This window comes from Ursus arctos, unplaced genomic scaffold (genome assembly GCF_023065955.2).
Source record: "Ursus arctos isolate Adak ecotype North America unplaced genomic scaffold, UrsArc2.0 scaffold_14, whole genome shotgun sequence".
NCBI lineage: Eukaryota > Metazoa > Chordata > Mammalia > Carnivora > Ursidae > Ursus > Ursus arctos.
This window is the reverse complement of record NW_026622808.1, coordinates 67,854,843-67,872,721: the sequence shown is the minus strand read 5'-3', so window position 1 is coordinate 67,872,721 and position 17,879 is coordinate 67,854,843. Positions and strand designations below refer to the sequence as shown.

The following is a 17,879-nucleotide window of genomic DNA, read 5'->3' as shown; positions in this document are numbered from 1 at the left end:
TGGGGTAGGAATATACCCAGTGTATTTAAGGAACAGTGTAGGTGGAACAGACTGAGCAAAGAGGAAGTAGAGGGAGGTGAGGTCAGAGGGTCACAGGGGCCCAGGTCACAATGTGAGACATTGTGAAGACCTGATGTCTACTCTGAGTGAGTTGGGAGCCACTGTGAAGTGGCTTGAAAAGACTGCAGGGGGCCAAGGTGGGAGCAGGGAGACAAGTTAGGAGGCTGTTGTAGTACTTCAGGAAAGAGATGATGGTAGCTTAGACCAGAGGATCAGGGATATAGGTTGTTAGAAGGGGGAAGATTCTGGATAGATGTTGTAGCTAGAACCAACATATTGGATGTGGGGTATGAAAGAAAGAGTCAAGGACAAAGCCAAGCTCTTTGGTCTGGGCCACTGGAAGGACAGAGCTGCCATTTCCTGAGCTGGGGGAAGGAAGCAGGAGCCCATTTATGGGAGCAGGATGAGCAGGGAGGTTTGGGACAGGACACCCTCCCTGCAGACAGCCTTCAGTGGGGAGTGGGAGGCGGCTGGGTGTGGGAGACTGGAGTTGGGGGTGGCAAGTCCTTGGGTACCTGTGTCATGGGCCAGAAAGGACAGGGGCAGGGCCCTCTCTGGAGGTGGCTGCTAAGATGTAACTGACAGCCCCGGATGGACCCTCCTGTCTCGGAGAGCGCAGGACCCGTGTGGCATCGCAATGGCGTGGGCCCCTGGCAACACTTTCCGTTCAGTAGAGTGACAAATCCCAATGACCTCCCAGATATCTGCTTCTCCCCAGTCCTTCTAGCATGCTACTAGTCTGGTATGTGGGAAAAATGGAGATTGAAAGCTAGGAAGATCCTTAGGAGTAGAATATACGGATTAAAACCTCAGTACAGCTTTAAAATGACTACTCTTGCTACCAATAATAACGATATTCATAATAGTAGCTACTGTTTTCCGAGCGCTCATCATGCGGAAGAACACGGGCCCAGCACTCTGTGGCATGGTGACCCCCAGTCTGCACAACAGCTCTGGGAAGTGCCAATCATTGCCTTTCTCCCGGCGAGGAAACTGAGGCTCAGAGGCAGAGGACTGCTCAAACGCCACAAACAAGTTGCAAAGTTGGGGTTTTTATTGCAGCTCTTTCCACAGCTGTGTCATTCCCACCTCTCAGCGTGGAATAAAAGCCCAACACCCCTTCATGAGTCAAGGGCACAGTGTGGCTAAGACCCCCCTGCCTGGCCACCCTGCGCAGGACCCTCAAAGCCCAGGAGAGAGCAACTCCCCACAGAGCCACCCTCCCAGCAGGCTGAGGGGCCTCCAGCCAGACCCTCAGTTGCCTCATCTGCAAAATGGGCACATTTCACCCCTCCCCTGGAGGCAGGTTCTGAGCCTTGGCCATCAACGTGTTAAAGAAAGGTTTTGCAGGGGCGCCTGGGTGGCACAGCGGTTAAGTGTCTGCCTTCGGCTCAGGGCGTGATCCCGGAGTTCTGGGATCGAGCCCCACATCAGGCTCCTCTGCTATGAGCCTGCTTCTTCCTCTCCCACTCCCCCTGCTGTGTTCTCTCTCTCACTGGCTGTCTCTATCTCTGTCAAATAAATAAATAAATAAATCTTAAAAAAAAAAAAAAGAAAGGTTTTGCAAATTATAAAGTATTTTACAAATATTGTTAGGGGTGTCTGGGTGGCTCAGTTGGTTAAGCGTCTGCCTTCAGCTCAGGTCATGATCCCAGGGTGCTGGGATGGAGCCCCGCAGGGGGTTTGCTGCTTAGCAGGGAGTTTGCTTTTCCCTCTCCCTCGGCTCCTCCCCTGCCCCAGCTCATGCTCTCTCTCTCTTTCTCTCTCAAGTAAATAAATAAAATCTTTAAAAAACAAAACAAAAGCCCCCAAATGTTGTTAGAATTATTATTTCACAATACAGCCAGTCCTTCCAGGTTCCCCGCCCCCCAAAAATATATATATGTGCACACACACATTGTATATGTATATATATATATATCACCACACGTATACAGATATAATATACCCACACACAATATACACTATTGTGGGCTGAGGAGAGGCTTCAAAGAGCACAGGCTACAAAGGCAGATGGCTGAGAAGGAACCCTGACTCAGACGCTTTCCACCTGAGCAAACTCAGTGTACCACGTAACCAGTCTATGCCTCAGTTTTCCTCATCTGTAAAATGGGAGTGGTAACATAGGCCCTACCCTGCGAGGTCATTTGTGGAGAGCACTTGGAATGGGCGGGCACATGCTGTGTCAGGACTTGAGAGAGGCGTACAGAGCAGCTGAGTGCTGTTTTCCCACTGCCTGCACCTTCCTGGCCCAGGGCCTGGCCCCACCTCGCATGTCCTGGGGAGACCCTGAGATGAGATCACTCATTCTGCTACCACTGGGACTGCCCAGGAGCCTGAGATGTTGCTCAGGTCGCTGCCTGGACTTCAGCTGTCCATCTGTAGAATGGAGTTCACAAGGATTCCCCCCCACCCCAATGCCCCAGGGTTGTTAGGCCAGTGAAACGGATTAACTCCTGTAGACAGAGTGCTGGGACAGAACAAGCACTCACTACTGTGAGCAGTGTTTGTTATCTGCATCTCAAAGACACGCTGCAAGGCCAGGATTTAAAAAAGCCCCTCTGTCTGGCAAGGAGCCCTTTTTCAGGACACATTAGCATGTGGATTTCTCCTTAAAGGACATGCAAGTGTTCAGGATTAGGGAAAGTGACCTGCGTGCTCCCCCACATCCCTGGGCCCCACCCCACTCCTCCTTCCTTCCCTCCAGGACCATTCCTGCCCTCCCCACCCCTCCCTGTCTTCACCACCACTCAGCTCCCCCTCCTCTCATCCCAGCAGATTTGATAACACCCAGGAGTCCCAGTCCCCCTCCTGAGGACAAAGGCAGCAATTGTCCCTGGTGGGCGCCTTTTGACTGGGTCTCACCACGGTGAAATCGAGCCCCCGAGACTTCACCTCACTTGGGAGGCCCCTCAGGGCCCCCTCCTCACCTCAGGTCGGTTTCAAATGAGCCCCCTGGCTGACAGGCCAGCAGCCACACTGGGAATTCCTTCCAAGAGAAGTCAGATGGCCACTATTTGAGAACCCTTTAGGCTGGCTAGGGGCCAGGAGGTAAAAGGACTCGCTGCCACTGCTGCCGAGACCTTCCCGAGCCCCTTAATAACACCACCGATGTCTGTGCCCACTGCTACCCTCAGCTGGTGGGTGCTGTCCAACAGACCTCCCTGCGATGATGAAACTGTCGGTACGGTAGCCACGAGCCACACGTGGCTCCCCAGCCCTTGAAGTGTGGACTGCAGAACTGAATGTTTCTTTCTATTTGTTTGTCATTAGTTTAAATGTAAATAGCCACACATGGCCTGTGGCAACTGTATGGGACAGCACAGTTATAAGCACCCCACGTCACTGAGAGCCCCTACTGTATGCCAGCCCCCATGCTGGGCTCTGGGAGATGCCAAGGTGACCCTCACAACTGTCTGGAAGGACGAGGAGGATTTGGGAAGGAGAGACTATGTGGCCGCCAGGCTACCTTCATAGGCTAAGTCCAGAAACCCTCTTAAAACAGAAGGTGCCCCAGGGCTCTGCACAGGTGTGGGCATTCCTGGGCACGGCCAAGTCTGGGCATCTCCTCATCCAGTGGCATCCTGAACCCCCCACTATGATAGCCCAGACCCCCTCCCCCCTAGGGAGGGGCAATATGCAGAATTCTCTTCGCACAGCCTACTCCCCTCCTAAATTGTCCTCTCCCAGCAGAGGACGGTAGCCCAGGACTGGCCCAGGGCCATGGTGCCCAGAGTGGGAAAGGATTCAGTGCCTGGGTAATTTACAGCCCCTGAACTACCAGACACTGGGGTCTTTCGGGGCCTGAGGATTGCAGAGTGTCCAAGTTCCCCAAAACAGGGGAATCTGAGAATCTGAGGAAAAGATCTTTGAATCACGGTGTGACAGAACTAGGGATGAGGATAAATGCATCCAAGCCCAAGAACCCCAGGGGCTGTTGAGACAGTTCAATGGTTAGGAACTGAGTCTGGAGCCACACGGCTAGGGTTCAGATCCGAGGGTGGCACCTGCCAGCTGTGTGGCCTTGGACAAGTTTCTTAACCTCTCTGTTTCTCAGTTTTTCCCTTTGTAAAATGGAGACAACAACAGAGAATGTAACCTCATAAAACTGTTGTGGGATTAAATGAGTATATGCATTTCAAGAGCTAATAGAACCGTGTCTTTATTCTCCCTGCAAACACACACCTGCCCACCAGCCGATCTCACTTTCTGGTAGCCAGAGCATTCACACCAGAGCTGAAACTTACATCTTCCCATATTCCTCCATTTCATGAGTCCTGGTCCTGCCTGCTACCCTACCAGCATCACCCCTAACCCATCCTTTGTGACTGGGGTGGGGAAGGGGGTCAATGACAGCTCTGTGAGGCTGCCCACTCCAGGCTGAGCCTGAGCTCCTCCCAGGCCAAAGCATCCAGCCACCTCCTCTGGGCCTACCCTGGGCTGCCTGTGTCTATTCCCAGGTCAGGGCAGGGAGGTGGTCTTAGCAGCTCACCCCGAACAAAGGGGGCTGCCGGGCACCAGGCTGCACGGAGCTGGGGACCTAGAGATGTTTGTCTTCTATGTGCTCTGCCCCTGCTCCCCGTCCTGTGGCCTCCCTATTTCATCCCCTCCCTTCCCCAGCACCATCCACGGCTATCACCGAGGCATCAGCGACTAGACCTGGCTGGGCCCTGCCCTTGCTGTGTCATCAGAGAGAACTGGAAAAACCTCAGGCCTCAGGGGCATCCTCCACCCGGGCCTGGGCTGGTTTTCCTCTGACCCCCTCCTCAGCAGTTTCCACTCCAGACCTGCCCTGGCTCCTTCCTCCAGGCCCATGGACCCCAGCCCGGTCATCCCAGAGAGCTATCCCTGATGGACCTCCTGGCCCCCATCTCAGCCCCTCCGCTAGCCCAGCTCCCACCTGGGCCAGCCACGGGGACCACGAGCGAGGCAGAGCTGGGACCCAGGCTCCAGGTACGCACCCTATGCCTCTACTCTCCTGGCGTGCGTGTGGTCTTGGCAAGGGCGTTCGACATCTGGGGTCAGTCTCTCTTCTATTAAATGGACCCAAGGAAGGGAAAGTCTCTGTTCTAAAATGACTCTAGAATTCTCCTCCACTGTCCTGAGGCCACTGTCCTCCATGGAGCAATAGGGGCTGGGTAGGATTGCCAGGTTGCCGGGTTGAGCTCATCAATATGCCAAAAAAAAAAAAAAAATGAGCCTTGACCTCAAACACACACCTTAAACAAAAGTTAACTCAAAATGGATCAGAGAACCTTTAGGACACTTTGCTCAGTGAAATAAGTCAGTCACAAAAGGACAAATACTGCACGATTCCACGTGTGGTCAAATGCATAGAGACAGAAAGTAGGATGATGGTTGCAGCGGAGGAGGAATGGGAAGCTGGTGTTTAACGGGGACGGAGTTTCAGTTTGGGAAGGTGAGAAAGTTCTGGAAACGGGTGGTGGTGATGGTTGCTCAACGGGTAAATGCACTTATACCACCAAGTGTACGTCTCAGAATGATGATGATGGTGAGCGTTATGTATATTTTTACTGCAATCAAAAATAAATTTTATGGGGCACCTGGGTGGCTCAGTCAGTTGACCAGCCGACTCTTGGTTTTGGCTCAGGTCATGATCTCAGGGTCCTGAGATCGAGCCCCATGTCGGGCTCCACATTCAGCACAGAGCCTGCTTCTCTCCCTCCCCCTGTGCCCCTCCCCCTGCTTGCGTTCTCTCAAATAAATACATAAATAAATAAATCTTTAAGAACAAACACACAAATAAGTTTTTTAAAAATTGAAAAAAGAAATAAACCTTTGCTGATTTAAAAATAACTAGTTAATTAAAAAAACGAATCACAGACTTCAGTGTAAAATGGAAAACTACAAAAGCTTTTAGAAAAGAACACAGGGGAAAATCTTTGGGGCCAGGAGTCAGCAAGTTCTTGGCCACTCCCAAAAGCAGTATCCACAAAAGGGAAACCTGATCACTTGGGCCTGATCAAACTTTAAAACGTACTGCTCTGGAAAGGACCCTGCAACGAGGACGAATAGACAAGCTGTACGCTGCAGAAAAACGATGGGCAAACCATGTGTCTGACCAAAGACTCGCATCGAGAATATATAAGGAGATCTCAAAACCCGGACGTAGAAACATAAACAATGCAATTAGAAAGTGGGCAGAAGGCATGGACAGCCATCCCACCGGAGACGGTCTACAGAGGGCAAGTAAGCGATGGAAAGCTGTTCCACATCAACCGCCCTTCGGGAAACGCTCATTCGGACGGCAGTGCGATATCGCACACACCAACCAGAATGGCGAAAGCAAAAACCAGTGACAACGCCCAGTGCTGGTGAGGATCCGGGGAAACTGGACCCCCCGTACATCGCTGGTGGGAATGCACTTTCTCACGGAGCTCAACGTACGACCACCATGTATCCCCCATTTGCACCCTGGGGCATTTATCTCAGAGAAATGGAGCCTTGTATTCACCCAAAACCTATACACAAATGTTCAACACAGTTTTGTTTGTAACAGACCCAAACCAGAAGCCACTCAGACGTCTTTCAATAGGTTAATGGTGATAACGAGACTGCGGCACAGACACACTATGGAATCGGTAATAGAATGGACTATGGATAAACCCAGCACCTTGGATAGATCTGGACGGAATGATGCTGAGCAAAAAAAGCCAATCCCAATAGGTTAGATGTTGTAGGATTCCGTTTATACGACCTTCTTGAAATGATAAAAGTGTAGGAACGGAGACGAGATGAGTGATTGCCAGGGATGAGGACAGGGTTATGGGAAGGAGGGAAGGAGGGCAGGAGATCCAGCTCAAAAAGGGTAGCACAGGAATCCTGCAGCGAAAATGTTCTGTGTCCTGACTGTACCAATATCAATATCCTGACTGTGATATCATACTATAGTTTTGCAAGCTGTTAGAGAAAGCTGGCAAAGGCACGCAGGACCTTCCCGGGTTCTGACCACTGCGTGTGTATTTATAATATGTCGACACATGAAATTTAATTTAAAAATACAAGAAAGCCAGTAAAATTTGAATTTGAGTTAAACAAATAGTTTCTTAGTATAAGTATGTCCCACATAATATCTGGGACATACTCGTACTAAAAAATAATTTGTCACCTCAAATTCAAATTTAACTGGGATTTTATTTGGCAATCTTACTCCTGGGAAATTCCCCAAGAGCAGATACTTGGCATTTCATTCATTTACTCAACAAATATTTCTTAAGCACTTACTATATGCCAGGCACTGTTCTAGGCACAGGGAACACACCTATGAACGTACATCATCCCTACCCTGTGATGCCGACATTGTAGTGGAAGAAGACAGGCAATAAACACATAATGAGCTGTGTAAATAAGGTGATTTCATATCATGGTAAGTGTTACATAGAAAATAAAGCAGGGTAGCGTACAGAGAGAACTGAGGTGGACATAGGGGAGGAAAGTCAGGGAGAGGGCCTCCCTGAGAAGGAGACATCTGAGCAGAGACCTGAAGGAAAAGAAGGAGCTAGTTAGGCAAAGATTGAAGGAAGAGCATTCCAGACAGAGGAAAGAGCATGTGCAAAGGCCCTGAGGCAGGAACAAGACTGGCAAACTCCAGGAGTGCGTGGCTTCAGACAAAGTTGGTGTCCACTGGTCCTAAGAACCCTTTGTCTTCCCCTTCCCTACACGTCAGATTTAGAAGACCCTTCTGAGACCATGGATGACACTGAAGCCCTGGAGGTCAAGATTTGCCCAACACCGTCACTGGCCCATGTCCCTCAATTTTGGCTAGAAGCCTTTCCTTCTGGGAAGGTGAGAACCCACATTTGTGCCTGTAATCTGGGGCAGAAATGGAGGGCACGGTGGCCTGAGGAGGACTCCTCACAGCCTCACCGAGTCAGCCAGCTTCAGACCAGGCAGGGCTTGGCTCCTCTGGCCCTCAACGTGCCACCGTGGACCACTCTATCTGGTCAAATATGCAAGTGGCCCTCGGGAAGGTGGAGAGGAGCATAGCTGAGTAAGCCTTATCTGGGCCCCGCCCCGCCCCACCGGCCAAGTCCCCGGTGTCCCCTGACTCACAGGCCCTCCTGCAGCCAGGGCAGGGTGGGAATCCAGCTCCTAGGAACAACCAGACCAGACGGGGCAGGGCAGGAAGGGACAAGACCGACCCCCCTCCCTCCCGTGAGCAAGAGGCTGGGCAGGGCCTGGAAGGTGACTTCTCACTCCGGTGGAATTCCATCCCCCTGAGCTCACCCCCCCTCGGAGCAAGCGGCACATTCCAGCAGGGCCAGCCCCGTCCCAGCTGGGCCCCCATCCCCAGCGCTGCCTCTCTGGGGCTCAGTCACCACACTCCCAGGAAGGGATTGCTGGGGGCCCCTCCCTCCCTCAAGGCCCCCAGAGCTGTGGCACACTTCCCTTTGCACAGCAAGACCTTGGACTTCCTGCCCTGCCAGGTGCAATATCCTTGTGGGGACTCTGAGAGGAGGGGCCCCTAGCTCCCTGGCTGGGGTTCCAGAGCTGGGACCTGGCAGAATGCCCCAAGGGGGAGCATTCTACCCAATGCAGGGGAATGAATCTAGAAGGGGGCACCCCTGGCTCTCCTTCCACCTCCACAGCTGCTCTTTTGCTCCCCTTAGCCCTCCGGCCCAGTGCTCGTTTCCCCAGGGCTGTGCCCAGCTCTCCCGCTTTCCCACTTGGCGTCCTCCCTCTGGGCAAGCCTACCAGACGCCAGGGCTTCTGTTACTGCCTCCTGCTGGTGGCTGCAGGGAAGTGGCTCCAGCCAAGACCTCTCTCCAAAATTAAGGTTCAGGCATCCAGGATGCCCCTGGGCATCCCCACTTGCAGCCCACAGGGTCTCCCAGTCCTACAGTCACCCTAATCATTTCCCCCAAGACTGGTGTCCCCCTGCCCCAGGTCCTGACCCCAGTGAGAAGTGGCACCCACCCATCCAACCCAAACGCAACTCAAGGTGAGTCTTGTCTCTTCTGCTTCCTAAATGGCTCCCGCTCCCCACGTCCCTGAAGCCCCTCTCTGGGTTTGGGCACATGCTGTTGCCCTGACCCCTTCACTCTGTTCTCAATTCTGTCCTGGAGACGGCCAGAAAGCTGCCTACGCACTCCCCCACCAAAGCCCCTTCAGGAACCTCCTGCAGAAGGGGAAAGTCTCACTCCCTGAACTGGCATTCAAGGCCCCGCATTTGGTCCTAGCTCCTTACATAGCCTCATCACCTAGTCCCTCTCTCCCCGGACACACAGAGGACACACTGGACCTCCTGAACTACGCTCTTCCTTCCCACCTACCTTGTGAGTAGGACTCCTACTTATCCTTCAAGGCTCTGCTAAGGAGTCCCTTCTTCTTTCTAGAGGTCTCCAGACTAGTTCATCTCCCCAAAAGGCTGGAAAGAAATCATGCAAAGCCACAGACTCCGCCATCCAAAGATTTCAGCCCAGCGCTTCCGACACCTCTCTCCCTCCCAACCAAAGTGCCTATGATTCCAAACCCCACACGGGAGGATGTGAACCTAATATTCAACAGTCCCAACCCGAACAGAGTCTGGGATTTCAATCCAAAAATATTATGGCCCTAAAATGCCAGTGGGCAGAGACTGTCATTCTAAAATCACCTTCCCAAAAGAGCTGTGGGCTCCCCCAGCTCTACCTTCTCACCTGACCACTCTAACACCACCCTGCAGACCACACAACTGCATGAGACCATGCGCGGAGGGAAAGCCCCCTGGCCCGCAGCGGGCCCTTCACCTCCCCAGGCCCAGGCCCACATCTGCAGGTGAGCGCCTGGCTCTGTCCGGGCTCTCACCCAAACTGGAGACCTGTAAGGGCAGGGTGCCCCATGGCCTTTCCTCTCCCTCATCTGCCAGGGGAGGCGGTGAGCTGCCCTGGATCTCCCCTCCCCGGGCCTGCCACCACCTCTGCCCCTTAGGACGCGTACCGTACCCCCTCCCTGACTTCCTGCTCCTTTTCTCTCTCACCGCTGCCAACAGGCCCAGAGCCTGCGGTCGGGTTGAGTCTTGTCTTCTCACAGCAGGGGCAAGGGAGCCAGCGATAAACACATCTGTGATCCTTTCCAAGATGCCCAGCCAGGAGCGGCTGCGGGCTGGCCTCCTTTCTCCTGTCAGCGCCCCACCTCTGCTGTGCGTGGGGCCCATGGAAGCCTATCATGGGGGTGGCCCTGTGGTGAGACCCCATGCCTTTGAATAATAAATAGCACACTGCAGAACCCTGCGGCCACCTCCCGCTGGTGTCCTCACCTGGCCCTGACCAGCACCTGGGGATCAGATGGCCAAATGGAGGCCTCGGATAGGGAGGGGACCCAGAGCTGCTACACACCGAGCCTTACTCACGCCAGGCTAAGTGGCTGTCCCTCTGACCACTTGGATCTGTGCCTGGACAGCCGGGGTGCCCCGGAGCAGGTTGTGAGTGTCTGGCCACCACAGGGCTGGGCTGGGGAGCTGCCTTCCCACCGTGCTCTGCCTGAATGGTATGGCGGCTGCCCTGGGTGGCCTCTGTTTGCACCCCGCAAAGGGGCCAGACTGGCGGTTGCTCAGGTCTTTCCCTGTGTACACCGGGAAGTCCCAGATTCCACCTCTGAGCTCCGGAAAATATACAGTGCCTGGGTGAACGGCTGTTCCAGGAAGGCAGCCTCACGGGTCCCCCAAACCAGAGTGGAGTTGGTAGGCGTGGAGAACATCGCTTCAGCTGCGTTTCCCTGAGTGAGGAGAATCATTCCTGCTCAGAAACGTCAAGCTGGACCCGGCCCACTCCCTTCCTAGACCCTGTTCCTGACCCTATCCAAGGCCTCACTCTGCCTCCCCGGAGTCAGTTTCTATGACTTCTGCACCTCCTGTGCTCCAGAACCATCAGTGGCTCCCCAGTGACCATCGGTACTCAACCATTCACTCCGCATGTATGTAGAATGCCTCTGTGTGACAGGCCCTACTGTGTAGCCATGAATGAGACACACAGGGTCTCTGCCCTCGTCAAGCTTATGGTCTAGGGAGAGGAGGAAGCCCCAGAACAAGGCAACATCTGAGGAAAGGCTAGGAAGGAATTGAAAGGGAAGCTTCTCTGGGGAGAGGACATCTGAGCTGAAACTTGAACAGTAGGAAGAAGGCAGCGACAGGAAAATCTGAGGGCAGAATGCAAAGCCCTCACTCCTTAGCCTGGCAAGTGACCTCGCAGACTTCTCGGCTGCTGTTACCCCTTCAGGGACCCACGGATTAGCCTCTCTGGGCCCCTGAACTGGCCCTAAGTCCCCACCTCTGGGTCTTTGGCCACTACGTCCCCACACCAGCCCTGGATCATCTTCACCTCTCTTCTCTGCCTAGCCAAACCTCACTCATTTGGGTGGCCCACCTCCTCCAGGAAGGCCACTGAGGTTGGTTTGCTGACCTCTGACAGCTCCCAGCATCTGCATCACCCAAGAGCTGCCTGAAACAAGCAACCACAGCCTTCATACCTGCTGCAGTGGTATGGCTTCTAAAACCCTCTCCCCTATGATACACACAGAGCCTTTCTTACCCCAGTCTAAGAATTCTCTCCTTTAGTTCTCTCAGGGGCCCAACCAGGTAGGCACAGGCTGCAAGAGGGAAGCCACTTGCCTTCCTTCCATCCACCTCCAGGGCGTGAGAGCTACTAGGGCAGGAGGGAGCCTGAGAGTTGTGACCTCAGCCCTAAGGAGTGATCTGACCACAGAAACAGGAAAGAATGAAGAGCTGAGAACCCTGGAGGGGTGCGCCAGCCCCAGGCAGGAGCTCCCAGCCACAGGACTGAATAGGCAGGGCCTTACACCTTACCCCAGGACATCATCCTGGGGGGGCCAGGTGAGCAGCTCTGCCTGCGTGACTCACCGTGGCAGCCTGGGCGGCTCTGACACACAGGATGTGGCAGGAGGCTGGAGAGGAGGAGGGTGGGGGACCTGAAGGCAGCAGGAAGGGCCAGCTGGCCTGTCTCATTCCTCTGCACGCCAGGGCGCTCGCTTTCCTGCAGGTGTGCGGGCTACCCCCAACACCACTTGCCAGACAGACTCCCTCGAATGTGACACACGTTTGCACACTTGTAATCACACCCAACCTGTGCCAAGGACTAACTAGGTGCCAGGCCCTGAGGTAAGTGCTCTCCACCTCAGCCCTGAGGACACACCTGCCAGCTCTGCTTCCTTCCCGTGAAGGAAGGACTGACAGAGCCAGAATGTGAACCCAGGCAGCCCGCGCTCGACCGCCACGCCGCGGGAGCGCGTGGCGAAGCAAAGAAGGCCAGCTCGAGAGCCAGACACGCTGGGTTCAAGTTCTGACTTAGCTCCTTAGCCATGGGACCCTCCGCGTGTTCCTTCACGGCTCTGTGCCTCCACACCTTCACCTGTGAAGCAGGGACAATGACAAGACCATTCACAGGGACACCTTGAGGGCTATAAGTGAGCTGAGACAACCAGAGCCAGAAGCCACCAGTTCCATGGACGCGCTCTCGCAGAACAAGATCCGGGCCACGTAATCACCTGTCCCCCAATGAGAAGCTCGAGGCCCACACTCTCCCAAGAAATGTAGGTGTCTGAGCTCTGGTGATCTTTCTTTTTATCTTTTCTGTAGTTTTTAAGAGTTTGCCAGTGACCACCAGTTCTCAATGCCAACACTTAAAAATGAAGCAATGACATGTAAAGTCTGAGCCTGGCCACGGCAGGCCGGCGTTCCCGCACAGCAGGCGGGAACCAAGCTGGAGCCTCATAAATGGGGCCCGGGTTCCCTGGTTCACCATAGCCCCATGCATGGTCTCCCTCGCTCTTGTCACTCCTGCTCCTGCCCGGCCCCCGTGGCCTGCGGCAGTGCTCACATGGGTCCTGTCCCTGCAGGGGTCCGTCCCCCACCCAGGTGGCATGGAGTCCCCCTCGCTATCTGCCCTGGCTCACGACGCTTCACTATGGAGCTCCAGCCAGTCCCCAGAGACTTTCTTCCCCTAGCACCTCCAGGGCCTGGGAGCTCCTGGGTGGCTCCGAGCACCCTGGCCTTCACAGGCACTTCCAGAACCCATTCCCAACCTCAGGCCTCTGCCTGGGACACTGCCCATGCCAGGCAGCACTAACCTGGTCAAGCTGCCCGTGCTTGAATACTTCCTGGGACGGGGAGCTCACTTTCTTAGTAACTCAATCTGTTTCTCAGTGGCTGTGGCTTGTCCTCACACTGGCAGTGACACTCACTCCCCACAGGCCCTCACTCTGTAGTCTAGGCCTGCACCCCCATGTGCTCCCTTGCCTTGGGACAGCCAGCTCCTCATGGGACAGGGTGTCCAGCCCTCTTTCTATCCCAGCCACCTCCGGTAGAACAATCCCGAAACATCCTTGACTTTCTTCTAAGCTGAGCCCAGAATCCAGGAGAATCTGAGGAGGCAATAAAGATGAAACAGTCACCTCCTTTATTTTGAGCTCCAAATCTTGGTTAAGGTGACTGAGGACATTTTAGCGGCCCATCCCAGGGATGATGCCTACTGAACTCACCTCAACCCGTCCCCATCGTCAGAGTTGTGTAGAGCTGATTTTGTGGACCCAAGGATAAGACTTCACATCCGTCCCTCCCTCTTTCCATTTTACCGGGTTACATCCAATGGATTTCAACAGAGATTCAATTATTCGATCTCCCCAGTAACCAACATGCTGCAGGCCGTACACAGATCCTGACCAGCAGCAAACTGACAGCAGAGTCAAGCAGAATGAGGCTAAGGGCAGAGCCTTGTGGCTCGCCACCGGATACCCAACACCAGCCGTCAGGAAAACGCTGTTTTGCAGCACGTCTGCGAGCACTGCCCGGCCCCCCTCCCTGGCTGCCTACCTTTCGGCCTGCCTCGTTATTGTGTAAGTTCATGAGAGTCCGGGCATTCTGCTTGATCTCCCGGGCATCCACAAAGACCTTGGCGAAGCCGATGCCGTAGCGGATGTCGGCAGAGCAGCCACCCCACTTCCAGCCCTCGTCCCGGTGGTACTGGCCTTGCTTCTCCTTGTCGCAGCCACAGTCACTCAGGTTGCCTTGGGTACAGGCAGCTGTGATGGCGTGGGCCACGCCGGCGGCGATGATGGCGTACGTGAAGGCTGCCTCCCGGCTCCCTGTGAGGAGAAGAGTAGGAAGATGGGGGTCAAGTCCAGGGCACCCTGGGAGAAGGCCGGGCCGGATAAGAAGGGGAGCTGAGCTCACGGAGCACTATTCCCGACCTTCCAGAAAGCTCCATCGTGGGCTGATGACACTGCCCAACACCCCACAGCATGCACACACCCAGCCAATCCTGTCACCAAATGCCCTTGGGGCGTCAGCAGAGCAGCGCAGGAGAAAGGCACACGGGGCCGGTTGTCCAGCCTCTGGAAGGTCGGATGAGGGGACCCCTCTGTTGGTTCCCACCCACTCCCCACCATACTTGACGTGGCTGTAAACCGTGCACGCGCACACGCTCACAGCATCCGGCGACACACCGCAAAGCAGCATTTCTTAAACACCTACGGTGTGCACAGGCCCCGGAGCCGAGGCCTGGGCTTAAATCCCAGGAACAGCAGTCCCTGGATCTGTGACTTTCCGCCAACCACGACCCCTCCCTAAGTCTCAGTCTCCTCAGACGTAAAATGGGGACAGAGCGATCGTATCTTTTTCAGAGCCACGACAGAGAGCATTAAGAGTTTGTCTGTATCAAGCTCTCATCTCCATGCCTGGCTCGTCGAACCTGCCCGACATGGCAGATCTTGCGCTCATGGGCCCTATTATAACTGCTCTGCGTCACCTGACGTTTATAGGTCCAGCCCCTCCTCTTCTCCATGGCCCTCTCACTAGAAGGCTGGGACCTGGCCCCCTTCACATCTGTGTCCTCGGGCATCAGTCTCATACAGAAGGCAAGGGCTAGGGAAAGAGAGAGGGACAGCCCCTAGTCAGGGTGGAAAGGGGTAGGAAGGAACCTGGACAGGAAGGTTCAGTGGGGGAGGGGTCTGGGGAACACCGAGCTATGTTTTCCCACAGTTATTCCCGGCTGTTTGGAGATGGTCCTGCCAGGAGGCTGGGAGCTGCCAACAGGATTTACAAAGGCTCTGCAGGATGGTGCTAGGGTTTTAAGTGGGAGTGGAAGGGTCCTGAGCAGTTGGGCACAGCAGCACTGCCACCCTGCCTTTTAGCCTCTCTGAGCCTCAGTCTCTCCACCTGCAAAATGGGTTCGAGACCAGTGTCTGCTCTACAGGATGAAGATGAACCCAGGCATGGGAAGCCCTAAGTGAGCCCTCAGCAAGTTTGCTCACAGTGGAGTGGGGAGGAGGTTCAGGGAGGGCTCCCTGGAGGAAGAGGCCCCATGCCACCAGGCAGATGAGGCAGGGCTGACCATTCACGAAGGGGCAGGGAGAAGAGTTCCAGGGTGTTGCGATGCAGATGACCTCAGCAGTGGGTGAGGAATGGGTGAGGCAGCCTCCAAGCTGCTTTGGGCCTCAGGTCACGCTGACCCACACTCAGGTAGGTGATTTCCCCATCCACCCCTCATCCACTTCCAGGCCTCCCTCACCCAGGCAGGTAAGACACAAACAGCCTGCCCCCCACCCCATCTCCAACCACCGCTCTCCCACTCTGCAGACGTGCAGACCTCTCCACCTGTTGGATGGCTTTACTAAACCAGGGCCCTTTGCTCTGACACTCGTGCCAGCCCATCTCTGGAGCCCCTCCAATCCCAGCTCCACCAGTTCCTGCCCATGACTTAAGCAAGTTCCTCCTCCTCTCTGAGCCTCAATCTCCCTGTTTGGGAAATGCGGATGATGCCAGCGTCGACTGATAGGAGCCGCTGAGATGTTACAGGAGTGGTGCGACATGCTTAGCCAGTGCCCGGCTCAACAAACACCCCTACCCTGGGCACTCTCTCCTCTGAACTGCTTCTAAACCTCTGGGGGGTGGAGAACGGTATGATTTGAGCACCTACCAGGTTCCTGACTCTGCACACATTATCAATTGTATTGATATTAGAAACCATATGTGGGTCACACGTGCCCTGCAGAAGGCTAGGAGACAGGATCGACAGGAGGCAGCCACAAGGTGGACACAGGCGCGGGCTCAACCTCCGGGCAGGCTGGGTACCTGACAACGCCTACGTGAAATGAAGAAATGCTGCGTAAGATCTTCCAGTGCATGGCTGGGCTCATGGGAAGGCAAGAGAACCTGAGGGGAACACGTGTTGGAGACAGAACTGATCACCAGCAGGGCAGGTAGGAATGGAAGGTGACCATCTCGTGTTGCTGGGCTCTGCAGAAAAGGATGTTGACGAATGAAGGCCTCAAGGACCAGTGATCAGGCCTTGAGGCACAGTGGGGCACGACGCTGGAAAGGAGTTAGCACTGGATGGATAGACTCCCAGAAAGAGGGTAGAATGAGAAAATCACCCCCCACACACGCACACCTAGCAAAGCTAGACAACAAGAAAGCAGGTCTGATATGGGCCAGAACAGGAGGTGGGAGGGTGAGGGGCGAGGAAATCAGAATCTCCTGGGAACTGGGAGCCTTGTCCCTGCCTTTGAGATTTGCCTCCCACTTGTCCCTCGGCATGCTCAGGGGCTCCCAAATCAAGGCGAAAGACTGGCCCCAGGCTGGTGATTCCCTAAGACCCCTGGAGAAGCAAAGACAAAGCCCCCAGGCACCAGCTCACCGCACAGGCTATCACACACACAAGAAAATAATATACTGGAGACAGCTAACAGCGAGATGAGACCCTCAGTGACATCAAAGAAAAGAATCATCAGAGAGAGGGTATAAAGAGAACAGGATGAGGGGCCGGGGTCATCCCTGTCCCACCACTGTCCAGCTGTGTGACCTCAGGTGAGTCACCTATATATACTCTCTGTGCTCCAATTCCTCCGCTATAAAATAGGGATGGCATCGACCCACTTTCTTAGGGTAGCTGAGAGGTTTAGAAAAACTAACAAAAGTAAAGCATTTAGCACAGGGCCTGGTCTGAAGAAGGGGCCCCAAATATTGGATTAATGACAATTTCTATTGGTGACGGTACTAATGGTTCCTTATGAGAGGTTGGGAAGGTAAAGGGTAAGAGGCTACATTGATCTTCATTTATGGTGAAGGAACCGAGGCCAAGAGAAAGGCCGGCTCGTCCAGGCCGCCCAACCGGTGGGCAACAGAGAGAAGCTGCAGACCCGGCCTCCAGACACCCCATAGAGATCAAGAGCGGTCCCCAGGGATTAAATGACTTGAGGTGCAGTGGGCACCGCCGGCAGGCTCCTGAAGCTGAAAGGAGACCGTGTCCCTTTATCAGACCAAGAATGGTGTATGCAAATTAAGGAGGCGGGGAGTCAGGCCTGTCATCTGAGCCATGCCCTTCTCCCAGACTCCTCCCTGGGGTGGGGCCAGAGGCAGGTGGGGAGGGGCAGGACCAGCATGGTGTGTGCAGCTGCTCTACCCCCCCTCCCGCCCCCCGTGGGTGATGGTCCCCTGGTCTCTGAGCCCCGGGCAGCGCACAGAGATGCCGATGACGCAGACGGTAAGCAACAGACAGTCAACTGAACGTGGCTTCTGTTCCCAGGCACATCCCCTTAGGCTGGGGAATGGCAGCTGCACCCCGACATATTTAACTCCCCTGAGTTCAAGGTGGACCCCCCCACACCAGAATGAAGTCCCACGACGATGGGTCACGGCCTTCCCTTCCCTGCCAAGCTGGCCCTCACCTCAGCACCCACTGCCCCAGAGAAGCAAAGGCTGTGGCTTCAGAGCTCCCAGGAACCCAGGTACTGGCTGCTCGAGTCCAATGCCTCTGGATGCTAAGGGGTCACCGTGAACCCCTGCCACTGACCTTGACATTGGGCTT

At 54.8% G+C, this 17,879-nt stretch overlaps 1 protein-coding gene across 1 annotated transcript in view; it reads right to left on the bottom strand.

Moving 5' to 3' along the window:
• The window catches only part of WNT7A (Wnt family member 7A), a 63,154-nt gene that overhangs the window by 24,766 nt on the left and 20,509 nt on the right, over positions 1-17,879 (bottom strand). Inside the window, exon 3 of the mRNA XM_026501441.3 lies at positions 13,886-14,157. Coding sequence (XP_026357226.1) covers positions 13,886-14,157 — 272 coding nt within the window. The remainder of the gene's footprint in view (positions 1-13,885; positions 14,158-17,879) is intronic.